Genomic DNA, 17,272 nt, shown 5'->3' with positions numbered 1-17,272 from the left:
GATGTTACTCTTGCACTGCCTGTGCCCCCTTTTTGCACTTTATAAAGTGAAGTGATTGTCACATGTGCTACACAGCAGCACAGCACACGGTGCACACAGTGAAATTTGTCCTCTGCATTTAACCCATCACCCTGAGTGAGCAGTGGGCAGCCATGACCGGCGCCCGGGGAGCAGTGTGTGGGGACGGTGCTTTGCTCAGTGGCACCTCAGTGGTACCTTGGCGGATTGGGATTCCAACCGGCAACCTTCTGATTACGGGGCCGCTTCCTTAACCGCTAGGCCACCACTGCCCCTTTATGTAGCCCAGTTTGTCTGTCACATGTGAACTTTGTTAGTATGAAACTTTATTTAATTGTTTAAATGTTACATGTAGCACCAGGTTCCGGAGAAACGTTGTTTCGTTTCAATATGTACTGTCAAACATGTATGTAGCTTAAATGACAATAAAGCTCAACTTTAAATGTAAAACTTCATTAATTAATTCAAATTGGTGGTAGTAGCCTAGTGGGTAACTCGCCTATTAACCAGAAGAACCAGGTTCAGGGGGACTGTCCCTGTAACTACGGATTGTAAGTCACTCTGGAAAAGGCCGTCTGATAAATGCTGTAAAAACAAATTGACCACAAATAAAAACATTAATTGTGTCATTTTAATTCACAATTTAATTTGGGCAGTGCATGATTAATTACTTCTGTCAGTCTGACCCATCAAAGTAAGTGGGCGGGACTCATGCCCACTAAGGGGGCAAATTTATTCGAAGTATGAATAATATTTATTCTGAAGCAGAAACATGCCTGAGTTAATCCTCACATCACCTTCACACTTGATTAATGAGAAATATAATGTGATGGGAAAATACATGAATAATTTAAAAGACTTTGCTGTTTAACTGCTGTTAAATCTCCAGGTGACTGGCAGGCAATATAATTTAATTAAATATAATGTAAATATATAGAGAAAATGAATATAATCATGATGTTATGCTAAATAAATTCTTTAAATGTAAACTTAATATTTTGAACATAATTTCTGTTCTGTGTAAACACTATATAATGTAATTTATAACACAAAGACACATTTCTAAATTAATTTTCTATTACATTATCAAATTATCCAAAGTAGAAGCAGCTGCAAGTGTTTACATCACCCAGGTTAAAAAAGTCTGAACTGGAACCCAGGTAATAAAGTTCGTCTGAACTGGAACCCGGGTAATTGGTGACGTTGCAAATGAAGTTGTTGTATAGACGAGGGATCCCTTATCTGACATCCCGGGCCAGGGAGTAAGTAGGAGGGATTTGCATGCTGGAAAAGAGGGGCGGGGCTACATGACGCCAGTCCCCTCACCAATTACCGTTGCGACAGCCTGCGTCACGTGACCGCTGTTTAGCGTGAGTGAAGGGAGGGTGTTAGCCCGGTGCTGGACCGGTCTCAGCGCAGGTGTCTTCGGATTAATGTTGGAGGTGCATCGCGGAGATCACGTCAACGCTTATTGTCGTGCAGGCACAATAAGAATACTAAGTAAATGACAAAAGCAGCGGTCATATCCACCTCGTGTCCAAGCATGGGGGAAAAGAGTGAGTCGCAGGCTGGGAAACAGCCACGGGTACGGGCCGAGCTGAAGGCAGCGACGGCCAATGATCGGTCCCTCCTCCCGCATGCTGACGACGAGTCCGTTTGCTCGGACAGCGGCTTCGGAGGCTCCCCCGCGCCATCCAGCTCGTCCTCGTTCGAGGAGCACGAAGGTCCGAACGAAGCCAGCGGCGTGAGTTCTCTCTTTTCTGCATCGTTCTCTTCATCCACCGGCAGCTCTCTTCTGTTTCAGCACTGGCCTCCGTTCACAATTTTAATTTGTGACTGTGTGATCTGATGGAAAACACCATGAACCTCATTAATTATGTTCTGCTGTTACGTGACCATCATTACAGGTTTTACTAGTGTTCAGTAGCGCTAAGTGTCAGTAGTTTCTTTCGGTGCATCTTATACATTTTGCCTACAGAAAGATAAAGCTCTGCCACAATTTACAGAAACCATTTCTGTAAAACTATTTGAATACTATTTGAGAGGAATTACATAAATATGTATATATGTTTAATGTATGTATGTGTATGTATGATTTCACGTATGAGCACATGAACTCTTTCAATTCCAGGCATAACAATAATCTGCTGTTAATATTTCTTCAATCATTGTGCAAGATCAGCTTCAATGGAGGCTACTGACAGGGTTCAGGTACTGGAGTCACAAGGCTCTGAAACAGAAAAACTCTTGACTGAGTGTAAATGAGATAATGACTAAGCTGCAGTGGGTAGATATTAACTGTGTGAAAGAACCTGTAAATATGGCAAACATTTCATGTACAGCTCTGACCTGACTGCTTTTTTTCTGGACAGGATGATTCATGGAAGATCAACAAAATGATCCCCCATTCCTGGCCAACTTTCTCACCCCCACTGAGGAAAAGGAGTTCTTGGGTTCAAGTAGTTGGGCATGCAGGTAAGTTCTCTGTGTGTAATTTAGGTTGTGGGTAAATCAGCTTTATTCTAAGAATGGGTTGAGGCAGAGTTATGACAGGTGTTAGAGTTATGCAGAACTAATGTTTAACACTACTGTTAGAGTCTTTATCATGGAGGAACTAAGACTTCTGTTCGGTTACATAACTGCTCATTCACTGCAGATATTAAAAACTGGTTTCAGACTGAATGTAACATGCGCTCCATGTGCCACAGGGTTCAGTGATCCCACCATCATGATTCCACAGTACAATGCATTTTTTAATAACTATACATTATTATTTTAGTTAACAAATTGAAACATAGGTCTAGGGTGGTAATAGCTTAGTGGGTAAGACTCTCACTTATGAACCAGAAGATCTAGGTTCAAATCCCACTTACTACAATTGTGTCACTGACCCCGAGTGTCTCCAGGGGCACTGTCCCTGTAGCTACTGATTGTATGGCACTCTGGATAGGGGCATCTAATAAATGCTGTAAATGTAATGTAGGTATATAGTAGTTCTGCACGATTAATCTAATCGTAATCGCGATGTCAGTCTGTGCGATTACATGAACGCAAAAAGCTGCGATTTAAATGATTAGTACATGCATTGAATCGGCAACATATCACTCATTCTCTCAAAGTTTGCGTCTGACTGAAGTCTCACGTGACGTGTTTGGTCACACTTTCGATCGAAAACGTACGTCAACCACGCCACCATATTGCGATAGGCTCTGCTGTGGCGTGAAGCATATACATGTCTATGGAGAGAAGTGCATAAAAATGCCTCACTCTTGTGCTGCTTGGTACAAACCGCTGTACGCTACAAACCAGATCCCGGGGGATTACATTTCATAGGTAAGGCTGGACAATTGTTTTGAATATATTTGGCCATTATAAAATCCCGTTTTATAAGTCTTAACCTTAGCTGAGCTAGGCTAAGATAGCATTCCTGTGTTCAAGTCAGCCTCCTGTGTATGCATTCCTCTGTTCAAGTCAGCCTCCAAACAAAGTTTTGGCTAAACGTAGGCATGAACTATTTAGACTGTTCTTAGCTGTTCTTAGCTTTTCTCAAACTTTGAAGGTTTCCTAAAGAAATTCACCTCAGTTTACAAATCTTAACCTTAGCTAAGCTAGCAAACCTATGCATCCCTGTGTTCAAGTCAGCCTCCAAACAACGTTTTGGTTAAACATAAGAACTATAATACAGGATTTTATAATGGCCAAATATAATCAAAACAGTTGTTTAGCCTTACCAGGGTTTGTCATTCAACAGTAATGTAAAGAGTTTTTTTTAAGAGATTTTTGTAGAATATTGTATTTTGAAATCACTGGGAACTTCAATGTCTTTTTCCCCAAATTGTGCAGCCCTAGTATATAGTTATATGCAATTTGCAGTGCATTCAAGTATTCAGTCCCATTTCAACTTGCAACCAATTGTCATGTTGTAGCCTAATGCTAAAATTATGGAAATTTTTCCTCTATAATCTACACTGAATACCCCATATAGAATATAGAATTGCCAAAAAAAGAACTCCCAGACTGTAAGAAACAAGATTCCCTAGTCTGTAGGGCTGCAGCTAACGATTATTTTAATAATCGATTAATATGTCGATTAATTTGATTAATCGTAGAATCTGATTTAAAAAAAAAAAGCATTCATTTCCAACCCTTTATTCACAATCAGAACCAAAATCTTTAGAAAGTGCACAAACATGTTGCTCCTTGAGCTGTTATACTAATAATAAAATGAAATAAAAATGGACTAACACAAAAAACATGTATGCTTTACATCTGCCAAATATATACTTTTTAAAAAAAAATAAAGTGCCACCAATAATTTATAAAAAAATTAAAGAACAATACAAATCAGAAAATTTAACAGGATTTGTTTGAATGTCAGAACTTGTTCTCTACACTACACTGCAGATGCACACACTGACACACACTGCAAAAAATGCTTTTCTAACTTAGTAGTTTTGTCCTGATTTCAGTCCAAATCTCTAAAAAAATCTTAAATCAAGATACATTTACTAGACACATGAAATAGCATAAGAAATTATGTCTTGTTTTCTGATAAAACATCTCAAAATTAAGTGATTGTTTAAAACAAGCAAAATTATCTGCCAATGGGGTAAGAAAACTAATCTTAATGAGATATAATCTCAAACAAAAGTTTTAAGCATCACTTAATTTTCTCATGGCATTTTTCTTGTCTAGTAATCTTGATTTAAGATTTTTAGATATTTCCCCGTCTAGTTCTCCTCTGCGGCGAGTTAAACACCAGCACCAGGGATATTACGTTCCTCACTTCAAAACGGAACAAAGGAGGATTCTGTAGCGACTTACCCTGCTGCTGAACTCCCTTCCTCCTCATCAAACACGCGTTTCAGGTGCAGGATCATTGCCGTGGTGCTCCCGTGCCGTGCCATGTCGCTTTTGTATATTTTCGCGCAGATTTCTCTGCCTCCGCCATGTATCTGTCCTCTACCTCTGCTGGTTTTTTTTTTTTTTTTTTTTTGCTCCACGCTGTCTATGAGGCGCCAAACTCTCCTAGCATCTGTACACGAGAGAGACCGAGTGTGTTCACTCCGCTCCACTCTCAAATACATTTTTTTTTTCGAAAAAAAACCATCTCGCGTCGCGCGACATAACGAATGGATTAGGAAATTCATTGCCAACTTTTTTTAGTAATTGATTTTTATCGATTCAATCAGCCCTACTAGTTGCAGCCCTACTAGTCTGACAAAACAATCACCTGTCCAATACCATCCCACAAACCTAGCCCAGAGAGCTCTAGACCCCAGACTGGACCAAGGATTCACATTCCAACATGACAATGACCCTGAGCACACAGCCAAAACACACAGGAGTGTCATAGGAACAATGAATGTCCTTCAGTGCCCCAGACAGCGCCCTGACTGAACATTGAACATCTCTGGAGAGACCTGACAATGGCCATATACCAACATTCCCATCAAACCTGATAGAGCTGGGCAGAATTTGTACAGAAGAGTGACTGAAAATCGCCAAAACCAAGTTTGAAAATCATTACATTATTCCCAAGAAGAATCACCTGGTGAATACCTCAGAAAGGTGCTTCTACAAAGAACTGAGCAAAGAGTTGCAAAATTCGTGTCCATGTGATATTTCAGTTTTTCTATTTTAATACATTTTCAAACAAGTCTGTAATTTTGTGTTTGTGCTGTCATTATGGGGTACATGACATGGTTGAACATTAAAATGGGTTAGAATACTTTCTGTATGCACTGCTAAGAAGAAGCCATATTTTATGCAGCATTTTTCTCCAGCTTATACCGCATTCACCACATTGTCACAGTAAGAATTAAATCACTATATTCAATTTATAATCACATATAATCAACCTTTCTTCCAGCTTGGTTTCAGAGTCTGATTCAATGCCTTGGTTGTATTAGTTGTGCGTTAGAGCACCACATCCCTGAGAGGTCAAAGTTCAACAAAATTTAACTTTGACCGCAGTGTGAACAGCTCTCCAGACACAATTGCTATATAAAACTGTGTTTTTCAGAGTGTATCGCAGTACTTAACACATTTGGACAGAAACTGGCTTCAGGCTGAGTTCATGTGCGGTGTCTGAGGGGTGGAGTGGTTTGCCACGCCAACAGCCAGCTCGACCATTTACATATTTTCTAACTTTCTGCTGCAAGCAATGCAAAGTGACAGACCCATAATTCAGTTGGGCAGTGAGTGACATCACCCATTTAAAGTTGGGCGTGAAAATATTTTTTCTGACAAGGTAAAAAATATTGTGTAAAATGTTCCCAATGCTCTTTTGACTCTGCAGTAACTGCATTTATCTCAGCATAAAGACCCCAGTCACTGTTCTCAGTGCCAAAATGTCAGATGAAAAGTGCACCAGCACTGGAGTGTGTAGAAACTTATTTGGTCGCTTTCTGGCTGTTCTCTGATTAATGAGTCAGGGTGTGGTGGGTGACAGGGGAGTGTCACCTGTCTGTCTGCAATGTGCCAAATGTGACATTTGCAGCAGCAAGGATAGTGGAGTGTTTTTCAGGGGCCACTCCAGGCCCTTTAGTTCCACTGAAGGAATTGAATGCTTCTCATGGCAGTGACGTACAAAAGTGCAGGTAGAATTGCACTGTTATGACTATACTGTTTTTTTTTTTTTTTTTTAACTCTTGGTGATTTTACATTTACAGCATTTATCAGACACCAATCCAGAGCGATTTACAATCACTAGTTAGAGGGACAATTCCTTTTGGAGCATTTTTGGAAGAGCAGGGAAAATGTCCTTCCATACATTTGGAATTTGTATAGTTTCCCAATACAATAATTTGCTAAAAGTTCAAAAGAAAACATCTGTGTCCTGAAATCTTCACATTTTGTGTTGTGGGGCAATATGCAAGTGAAAGTGATTGTTTTTGTTATTGTAATACACACAATGACAAAACACAGTTTTTACATATCTCAGATCAGCAGCAGATCCAGTTATTCAGCAGCGTAGATGATGAGGAACAACATTGAATGAGGAAAATGCACAGAATTTATTTCATAATGAAAATAGGAAACCAGCAAAACTATTTTAGACTTTTCTCGACCCCTACAGGAAACTTTCAGGCTGGCCCAGATGGGAAGCTGCTAAAGAAGTACTGCAAATCTGAACAGCAGTGTTACCAGAAGCTCATGCATGACTCTCTACAGCCCTTTGTGCCAGGATACTATGGCGTGACTCAACATGATGAGCAGGATTACAACATGATGGATGATCTTCTGGCTGACTTTGACTCACCCTGCATTATGGACTGCAAAATGGGTAGCAGGTGGTGGCTTCTGTTCTTGTCTCAAATGTATTTTACATTTTTCAGTCTCTTTTGAGATGGAGAGTGTTGTGGATTTTACTTGCTCGTGACATTTACAATGAATTATTTTCAGGTAATATGGTTCATACTTGAAATAAACAGATTGTATTTAAAGGTTTTTAATTTAAATGTACTTGCAATGCTATTTTTTTGTTTGCTTTTTGATGTATCAGTTGGGATTTGGATTTTAGTCTTGAACCAGACTTTGGTCAAATTCAGTTGTGTCCCTGTTTTAGCCAGATGTGTTATGCTTTTTTTGAATATTTACTTCTGCCCACCCTACCAGGACGTACCTTGAGGAAGAACTGCGTAAGGCCCGGGAGTGTCCCCAGCCTCGCAGGGACATGTATGAGAAGATGGTTGCAGTAGATGCCAATGCACCAACCACAGAGGAACATGCCCAGCAGTCCATACTCAAAACCAGATACATGCAGTGGAGAGAAACCCTCAGCTCTACTGCAACACTGGGCTTCCGCATAGAAGGAGTGAAAGTGTGTGAGGGTGCACTCTTTATGTAAGGCATGTCATATCAAGCTTAAAAAGGGAAGGGAATGTATGTTAATGTTGATTTTTTTTTTATATACAGAATGCTAATGGCACTTGCAACACCAATTTCAAAAAGACCAAGGGCAAGGCACAGGTGACTGAGGCACTTCAGGACTTTGTAGACAAGAATGTTCCAGTTCTGGTATGTGTTCCTATCATCATATTTGGTTTCAGTCACATACGCTAGAGAAGTGAAAGATGAGATGAGATGAAATTTCATTAAGAACAGATCTTATTGCAACACAGCCATCTTGAGGGACATTACTTGTTTCTAGATTTGAACTTATTTTCTTTATTTAATTTCCAGCGGTGTTACCAACAGCGATTGACAGAGCTGCGCAGTGTTCTTGAAAATTCAAATTTCTTCAGAGGTCACGAGGTAAGCAGCTCCCTGCGTTTGCACCTGATTTCTGTTAAGGCAGCAGTCATTTTGATCACTGCTGCACTTCCTGTCTCTCAATACAGGTGGTTGGCAGCTCCTTGCTCTTCATACATGACCAGACAGGCAAAGTGGGCGTGTGGATGATTGACTTTGGGAAAACCATGCCCATGCCATGTCCTCTAATCCTGGACCATCGGACCCCTTGGGTAGAGGGAAATCGTGAGGATGGATACCTCTGGGGATTAGACAATTTCATAGACATATTGAGCAGCATGCTGCCAGCTCTGGAAGAGTAAAAGTGCAAAGCCAAATCCAACACAAGCTGGAGGTGGTTAAAATGGGCACATGCTCTTATCTTTCCAGTGTCATTCCACGGTGTAAGATATCTGTCCTTGTATTTTTTTTTGTCTTTAACAATGGTCACAGTGTTGTTTCAAGTGTATATAGCTGATGAATTTTCACTGTTTCTTGGTCAGAGAACATTTTGTAAATTTTGACCTGTGTAGTTTGGGAGAAATCAGCCATAAAGGAATGTGCTGTAGGCGTTGTCTGGATAATTCAAAAATTAGCGATCGTTTTTTAATAATTTTTTGGGGGGGCATCTCTGTGCATCCCTGATGCCACATAATATTTTGTGTAGTACCATTTGGGAAGTCTGACCCAACATTATTGTTTATATTCTCATTGTATGAGAATGTACAAATAATCAGGTGATGTGTAATCATTAGAAATGAGCAGGTTTTGACCTCCAATGTCTTTATTTTGACAATATTTTGCTCAGTAAATAGGCAGAAGAGAACTTCTCTATTATATATTACATTTGGGGTTATTCTAAAGTGTCTGTGGGTGTGAGTAATATTAATGTAAATGATAAGGTATGTACTGAAATGTAAACAGTAGTTATTTTGACAAACATTTGATTTCCTTTCAATAGAATAATTGCGTTACTAATTTTTTCCAGTGTAGTTTGTACAGTCGACCTTCAAAATCAAACTTCACTATATTTCTAGACTTGTCATAAAAATTGCTCAAACTTGGCATAATTTAAGGATTATAATGCAGAACTTTAAAAGCTCCTCAGCCTTAACATTAGATGATTGGACACACTGTCACCATTAACACTCAAATCATGTCCACTCAGAATTTTCTTCTAATAAATAATTAGGGATACTCATTTTGACAGTTTAACAGTTAACCGAAAGAATGAATTTTGACCGATTATTACTATAGGTTAAATGGTTTAAAATGTGTTTGTGTGTGTGTATATATATATATAAAGAAAGTAGTAGTATAAAGTTTGGAGGCATAAATATGCTACACATACGCTATTTGTTAACCCATGGGGCGTTATCACGTGCAACCACACGTGCCTACAGACATATTTTGCCGGGCAAGCAAAAGTAAGCGAGCGAAAAGTACTGTGTGGGACGAAGTGACTTGCATAATATGCGACGCGGTTATTTAAATACACCAGTAGTACAAGTACGATGCACTATCACTTGCGTCCACAAGCATTGTGCAATGAAGGACGACAAACATTGCCCTCGGTGTTATCAGGGAGAAGATGTGATGCAGGTTAAGATAATCCGCTCAATGATAGTTAAGGGCATCAGCCTCGTCTGTGGTGAACGTTTTCGAGAGCTGCTGAGCTATATTGAGCCTAATTACGATATCCCACCAAGACGTACTATAAATTTTAAGCCTGTTTTGAGGAGAGGAAAAAATCGCTTAAAACACAACTCAATTGCACAAAGTTTGTGGCCCTTACGACCGACTGCTGTACGGCACTTACAACGGAAAGCTATATAACAATAATTTGCCACTACATAGATGAGAACTGAAAAAAAGTTCACATATTTAATCAGACACTACTCAGTTATATTTTCATTAATTTCTAATTTGTCAACGTGCTAGTTTGAACATGCAAGTGCGTCACTTACGCTTTTTTCCGCTTCCGGGTCGCTATCTTCCTTGCTGATCGTGCGCCCTCTGGTGGGATGGAGGTGGTATGTTGGCCGTCAGTTAACTGTTACATTTACATTTACAGCATTTATCAGACGCCCTTATCCAGAGCGACTTACAATCAGTAGTTACAGGGACAGTCACCCTGGAGCAACTTAGGGTTAAGTGTTAGACTGTGTAATGGTGGCATGAAGCTCCCCCTGTACAGGACAGCTCAGTGGTGATGGTGGCAGGGAAGACGACACAGGAATTGGAGGCAGACTCGGTTTATTAAATTATATTCCAAAATGTAAAACCCCAATAAATACATTAAGGATAAATAATAAACAGTAAGTCAAACCTCATTCGACAATCAACTCTAATACCACAACTGAAAAATTAGGCCAGTCTTTATAGCACCTGAACCAAACCATTTAAACAACAATCCATTTGTATTAATTATTTTTAACATTTCCAACAGAATATGTAAATCAAAAAACACATAATTAAATGGTGAATTCATCAAATAATAAATGAATATAAAATGAAAACATTTCAATTACATAATTGCACATTAATTTATGAATAATTTCACATCCTCATCTATGGGGGTGATTATATGGGGGTGCTTTGCTGGAGACACTGTTGCCGCCATGCACTTGGTGCCCAGGAGACCGAGTAACTCTACAGTCAGCTGCTGGAAGCCTTCAGGGAAACTAAAGACTCGGTGGGATCCCCTTCTGGACAATGCAAGGATTGATGTGATTATGGGACACCCAGAGACAGTTAACAGCTGACCAAGCAAGAGTTGAATTACTTGAATTACATAACTCCACATCTGTTCAATCATAGTTTTGATGCCTTCAGTGAGAAAATGGTCAAAATAAAGAAAACACATTGAATGAGAAGGTGTGTCCAAAATTTTGGCCTGTACTGTATATATGTGTGCAGCTATACTGAGTAGTTATGCATATGTACTGTATGTTTTATGTCCAGATAATTTTTTGCGGTTGTTCAACTGAGCTGAATGAACTGGAAGGCATAGGTTTACTATTATGAGAATTAAAAACAACCCCATTGTATCTGATGATACAGATCTATGTTGGTTACCTCCACTCCAGTCAGCTACACCAGATCTCCCACAGGTCCCATGAAGACAATGATTATGCTGCCAATCATCATGGGAAGAGCCTCTCCAGCATCTTGAAAAGGTGATCTGGCCTTGAGAAGGTCACCTGGCCTTACCATCAACCCTCAAATATGCCTGGGTATGTCATTTTTGAACTGAAAGCTGTTCAGAACTGCCCGCTGCCCCACACCAATCCTTATCAGGCATGGCTGTCCAGTCCATGTGGAGTGGTCAGAGGAGGCAGGACTGTTATGGAAATAGGGCACCTGCATATCATGAGTCATTTTTTTGCATGTTCCAAACATTTCTTTTACTGGTTTGAAAACTAAAGTTTGAGTATTTGTATGTTGTATCAAAGGGTACGAAGATTTTTTAATATTTCATCAATATTTGTTTGGTATGTCCAATGGAAAAGAGGTTCCTCCATCAACAGGAAGGAACATTTATTTGGTTCCTGGCATAATATGCCAATGGGAGAGTGATTTGTGATTTAGTGTTTGCAGGCTGGGGAGTGGGATGGGATTTGGCTGTTTAAATAATGAGGATTTGTGTGTGTGGTCCCATGCTGTGTACTTCTTGGAGACCCTGAACATGGTGAATATCGCTGATGAGGAGCTGAATGTGTCTGCACTCACCTGCGCCTTCATTTCTGCTGTCTAGAAGCCGTACATTGCAGAAGATTATTTTTTCTGAGTTTTGTTGTAAAAGTGAGGTTACATGATCTGACCTGCCCTTACATAGAAACAAAGGTGGTATCTTAACAGTGAAATGAAATAATAGTTTAATCAGAAACTTAATATAAAAGGATAACATATAAACATTAAATACAGACAGGTCAAGCTCTGTATAACTAAAGTAAATTCTTCTAATACTGACAGCCCCATATAATCATGCTAGAATTTCCAGATGAAGCACAAACAGCATGTGATTTCAACATTGCGGCTTTTCAGAGGAAAGTATTGACCATATCCTAAACTAAACCCATTTCAATATTTCTACAAATTAAATATCTGAATAAATTTCTTTAAATCTTTTTAGTTAAGAAATGCCTACTGTGTCTGTGCCCTTTTCTTTTTTGACACAAATGTTATCTAACCAAACTCAGATATAGCATAATTGCCAATCAAAGGATTATCCAAACAAAGCAAAAGAATTCAAATGAACAGCCTAAACCATGATGCGGATCTCTTTCCATCTGTATAAAACGGTTTCATATTAAAAACTAGGTCTATGGTTAAATAGGGTTAAAACAAGCAAAACTTTGGAATTTGCTGGAGTGCTATCAACAATAACAGAATCTTACACAACAAAAAGTGACAGTTAATCCATGTTAATTTTGGGCTTCTGGACAGGTAGCATGTTTCGGTGGGCCAGGAGCATGTGCAGAGGGTTGGGGACATATTCCTGCCCCTCTTCTTCTGCCTCCACATCCTTAATGCGGACATTGCGGTTCTGCTCACGGCTGAATTGTCGTGCCTTCAGACTGTGGGCAGATTTCAGATCACTTTAATCTGGTAGTTTCTTCAACCATGTACAACAAAGTGAAGTGATTGTCACTTGTGATACACAGCAGCACAGCACACAGTGAAATTTGTCCTCTGCATTTAGCCCATCACCCTGAGTGAGCAGTGGGCAGCTATGACAGGTGCCAGGGAGCAGTGTGTGGTGATGTTGCTTGGCTCAGTGGCACCTTGGTGGCACCTTGGCGGACTGGGATTCGAACCGGCAACCTTTTGATTACAGGGCCACTTCCTTAATTGAAAGGCCACCACTGACCTAACAACAAATTAGCAGAGGATGGTTTCAATCCATCGACCTCTGGGTTAAGGGGCCAGCACGCTTCTGCTGCGCCACAATAATATACAAAACACGATAATACACATTATATTATTATATACAATAATAATGAATAATAATGACTGACCTTTGTATTAGCCAAAGCTACCTCTTGTCTTATGAAACCCCATTTAATTAAACTGGTTCTACCCCCCTCATCAGAATTAGGGAAAAATCAGATGAACTATGCTTCATCCATCCAGGCTGGTTTAACTGTCTGCTTGGAAACTTGGCAGAGAACCAAGTAACTAGGACCTTCACAGTCCAGGAAGAAGGTTCCTCGATCACGTCCAAGTGTGTGAGTATGGTGCTTTGCTCAGTGGCACCTTGGTGGATTGGGATTCGAAACAGGAACCTCTGATTATGGGGCCACTTCCTTAACCGCTAAGACACCACTGCCCCCTAGGCCACTACTGGCGAACTATCCAAAATGGTTCAGTTGTAAATGAACAAATGTAGAAATTCAGATCAAACAATTAAATATTTCCAGCACTGTCTATTATATATTACCAGCTATAATGTTTTTATTGACATTTTCTTTTAGTAATTTAGTAATTAATATAAAATGTAATTCAGCTCTAAATCTTTTCTTATATGAATAGTCACCCTTCAACAAAAGGGTGGTCATGGCCAGCATGCATGCTGTAAAATGGACACAGAGTATACTGACCAGTAGATTTGTCTATCTTGCTTTGGCATAACATGCCAAATGCTGGCCAGCTCCTTGGTGACGATGGTGGAGGGGGTGCCTGGGTGGGATCTGAAAATGGAAGTAGTTGCATTCTGCTGAAAGTCCCACACTGCCCGTGTTCAGCATGCTCACCTGGAAGACTGCTCACCTCAGATAGATCTTTCTGTTCATGCGGCAAAACATCAGGAAGCCATTGACACATTTCTTCTTCAAAAGTGGAGGGATTTCTGGATTTCTCCTGGCACAAGGCACACTTGCCCCTTCCTCCAAACTGCCACCACAATTACTAGACAAAGTCTTCAGATCTGAACTCTATTAAAAAAATTATAAATAAAAACAAACTATCACACAGTATTGTGCTAAGAATGCTTTCAAAAATGTTAAGAGTGTGTTTATGATTACAGTCTAAATAACATTAGAATTAATAGTTATGTGAAAAAATTAATTGAAATGAAAAAGATTCCATATTCGGTTCATACCAAACCGTTCAGATGCTTGTAGTGAAAACTTGGAACTGCAGAGATGTTTGTTTTAGGATAAACCCACACATCCTCAAAAAGAGCTGAGAAATAAAATTAATCAACAACGGTGAGTTGAAGAGCAGGAATGTTACTGTCTGGCGCATCATCTTTACTCTGCAGCTCTTCTTGGCCTTCAGGCAGGAGGTCATGGCGAAGGCCATGAGCAGGGGACGTGTATAAGGACGGGCTGAGGTTCAGACCTGCTTCACTCTCCCTCAGGGCAGGGCTGCCTGAACTGCAGGTGGATCTGCAGGGTGGTGAGGCTGTGTGCAGACCCCTATCAAAGACAGCAGAAATAATTTCACTATAGATTTCAGAACAGTAAGAAAGCAAACTCATAATCGGAAGGTTCCAATCCTGCACATTCAAGGTGCTGTGGTCCTGTCCCCACCCACTGCTCACTAAAGGTTAAATGCAGAGGATGCATTTTGTTGTGTCACCAGGTGCTGCATTGTATCACAATTACAGTCACTTTCACAAATTGTTCTCACATCTTTCTTAACACCAACCCTGCAGGCGGGGATAGCCAGCAATGGTTTCCAGGGCTGCCACCTTCATTGTTGGTCCTGCCTTCACATGCTGGGCAGCATTCATGATGTGTAAAAATCTGCTCTTCACAGCTCTCTGAATATAGTACACAAACACAAAGACACTCTGAAGGGAACCACAACCCAACCTGGCCAGGCCAAACAGACAGAACCAAGAAGAAACTCACCTCCTGCTGATCTGCGGTCTACCGTCCATGTCCTCCAGCTCACATGCGCCTCCAGCTCTGGCCAACGGCACTGTCCACCCCACATAGGGTGCAATTCACTGGTCCATAGTCCTGCTGTGTTGAAACATGTTTAAGTTATATGCAGTTTCAAATATCATCAGGAACAATAAAATACTTCTCCGATCTGCTATGGTGTGGACCTGGTCTGAGGGCAGTCTTCCTGCGAGAACGGGCACAGGGGTATTTGCGCTTGGCCTTCAGCATGTTTGGGGGTGTGGAGGGCTGTGAAACTAGCCTTTCCATCAATGATCCAGACTCTACACAGATAATTTTGTCATAAATGCGACTAGCTGTGTCGTTATCAGTGTACTGGTGTGGTGCTCACCTTCCTTGCTGACTGGTGAGGTCTGCAGTTTCTGAATGTGAGTCTGCAGAAAGTCTAAATATCGCAGCATTTGAAGCAGAGTCTGCTTCTGTGGAGAAAAATGGATGCAGCACACTGCACTGGAGAGAGAGAGAAGGAGAGAGCGAGAGAGACAGCAACTTACCTTGGTCAAGCCATGGCCACTCCACTCTGGCACTGGAAGCATCCCTGCCAGCTCCTTCAGGTTCGTCTTCCACCTGGTGCTGCAGTCCAGCGGTCCCCTGCACGACCAGAAGAAGGGACATGGTGAGGTAGCTGCTCACGTGACACGCGGACACCCCTGACCGGACACTGCTTACCGTCGTTTTCCTGCTGCCCTGTCGCTCTCTGCGCCGCACAGCGGCATTTTATCTCGGATCTGTGGGGAGAGCGGCTTTTACTTAGTCTCTCCTGTCTTATTTAGCGGCGTAGCCGCGAACCTGAGATATATGACCTGCGCACTTCTAACAGCAGCAGCGCTTCCTTCTTAAGAGGAATTTGGGCGCCAAATTGAGTGTCTCGTGCGGGGACAGTCTCGCCGCGCGCCTTCCGATCTGGTTTTTACTCAGTTTACGCATTCACAATATAACACAGAACACAATCAGGAACTAAATCAAATGAACAAATCCCCAAATAAAAAGAAATAAACTGTGTAATCTTTTTTTTGTATGTGTACGGGCAGATGTTTAATGTTCTGCCCCTTGAATTAAACTTTTAGAAGTTTGAACCTGGTTTTCACCCATCTGCGGACATGAAGTTGTGATGAATTATGACAAGCTGCAGTTCACGCGTTCACAATATAACACAGAGAACATGCCCTACAGTTGACACCCTTCACACTTGACCCTTCTGCGCACAAGGAAAAAACTCTAGTGAAAAAAAAGAAAAGACGAAACCTTGGGAAGGAGTGAAACAGAGATGGACCCTCTTCCAGGGTAAAGTGAGTCTGCAAATTGGTATCAGTGCAGGGTTGGTAATGATTTGTCCAAGAATGAAAAATGTCAATTATAATGGTACTGGTCAATTAGAAGATCCCTGAAGCTGTTGGTGGCTGTGGTGACCCTCTGGTACATTTCATGCTGGGTCATATTGTCTGAAGCTCATTGCAAGGAGGCAGGATCTAGAGCAACTCTGAAAGAAAAATATTACATTTGGTTGGTTGGGAATGAGTGGTAGAGGTAGATGCCTATGTACATGTTGAGTGGCACAATGTGGCCCCAGTGGACTATCTAGGATAGCCTAGGTGAGATGAGGCTAATAGTATATGTGAGTTTTAAATGTTATGGAATGCTTGGCTAAGATGTGTTTTAAGCTTGGACTTAAATATTGATGTATTTGAGTTCTGAACATTAGCAGGAAGAGCTGTGTAGCAGAAAGTAATCGACCTGCTGATAATTTGTCAATTCTCAGTACCAGTAAGTGCCCAGAGTCTTGTGAGCGTAATTCTCATGTAGAGCATCACTCTGTTAACAAGTCTTTCAGCTAATCAGGGACCAGTCTATGTAGAGCTTTGAATGTTAATAAAATAATTTTATATAATGCATTGAGGACAGAATCCAATCATTAGAACATTTCAGTAGTATATTTTTGACATTACAAATGCATGTACCAGTTTTTTTGCATCATGCCTGGTGAGAATTCTTATCTTTGAAATATTGTTGCTTATGTGATTGTTTTTTTGTGATTTCCAGGTTTTTGGCAGTTGTACATATGGTGGTAGGAGTCCCATCAATATTGACAGACATTGGATAGAATC

General features: G+C 40.7%; 2 protein-coding genes across 4 annotated transcripts; one reads left to right on the top strand and one right to left on the bottom strand.

The window, feature by feature from the left end:
* The first annotated feature begins 1,391 nt into the window (after positions 1-1,391).
* itpkca (inositol-trisphosphate 3-kinase Ca) lies at positions 1,392-9,231 on the top strand. Its single transcript, XM_028984941.1, has 7 exons — positions 1,392-1,762; positions 2,391-2,493; positions 7,100-7,313; positions 7,639-7,843; positions 7,939-8,040; positions 8,206-8,277; positions 8,364-9,231. Exons 1-7 carry the CDS (start codon positions 1,523-1,525, stop codon positions 8,574-8,576), a joined length of 1,149 nt encoding a protein of 382 aa, XP_028840774.1. The 5' UTR covers positions 1,392-1,522; the 3' UTR covers positions 8,577-9,231.
* Positions 9,232-12,114: 2,883 nt separating this feature from the next.
* On the bottom strand, positions 12,115-16,008 carry meiosin (meiosis initiator). 3 transcript variants are annotated; one of them, XM_028984315.1, is made up of 10 exons: positions 15,837-16,008; positions 15,662-15,758; positions 15,499-15,586; positions 15,114-15,227; positions 14,890-15,022; positions 14,512-14,675; positions 14,357-14,439; positions 14,026-14,189; positions 13,857-13,946; positions 12,115-12,833 (listed from the first exon to the last, which is right to left on the bottom strand). In XM_028984315.1, the coding sequence occupies exons 1-10, from the start codon at positions 15,881-15,883 to the stop codon at positions 12,671-12,673; spliced, it is 1,143 nt and encodes a 380-aa protein (XP_028840148.1). In that variant the 5' UTR covers positions 15,884-16,008; the 3' UTR covers positions 12,115-12,670. The 3 variants fall into 3 exon arrangements, with proteins under 3 accessions (XP_028840148.1, XP_028840149.1, XP_028840150.1); XM_028984316.1 differs by having other exon boundaries at positions 14,908-15,022; XM_028984317.1 differs by lacking the exon at positions 15,837-16,008 and having other exon boundaries at positions 15,314-15,586; positions 15,662-15,712.
* Positions 16,009-17,272: the final 1,264 nt, after the last annotated feature.

Source organism: Denticeps clupeoides, chromosome 6 (genome assembly GCF_900700375.1).
Source record: "Denticeps clupeoides chromosome 6, fDenClu1.1, whole genome shotgun sequence".
Taxonomy (NCBI): domain Eukaryota; kingdom Metazoa; phylum Chordata; class Actinopteri; order Clupeiformes; family Denticipitidae; genus Denticeps; species Denticeps clupeoides.
This window is presented reverse-complemented; position numbering and strand designations above follow the sequence as displayed.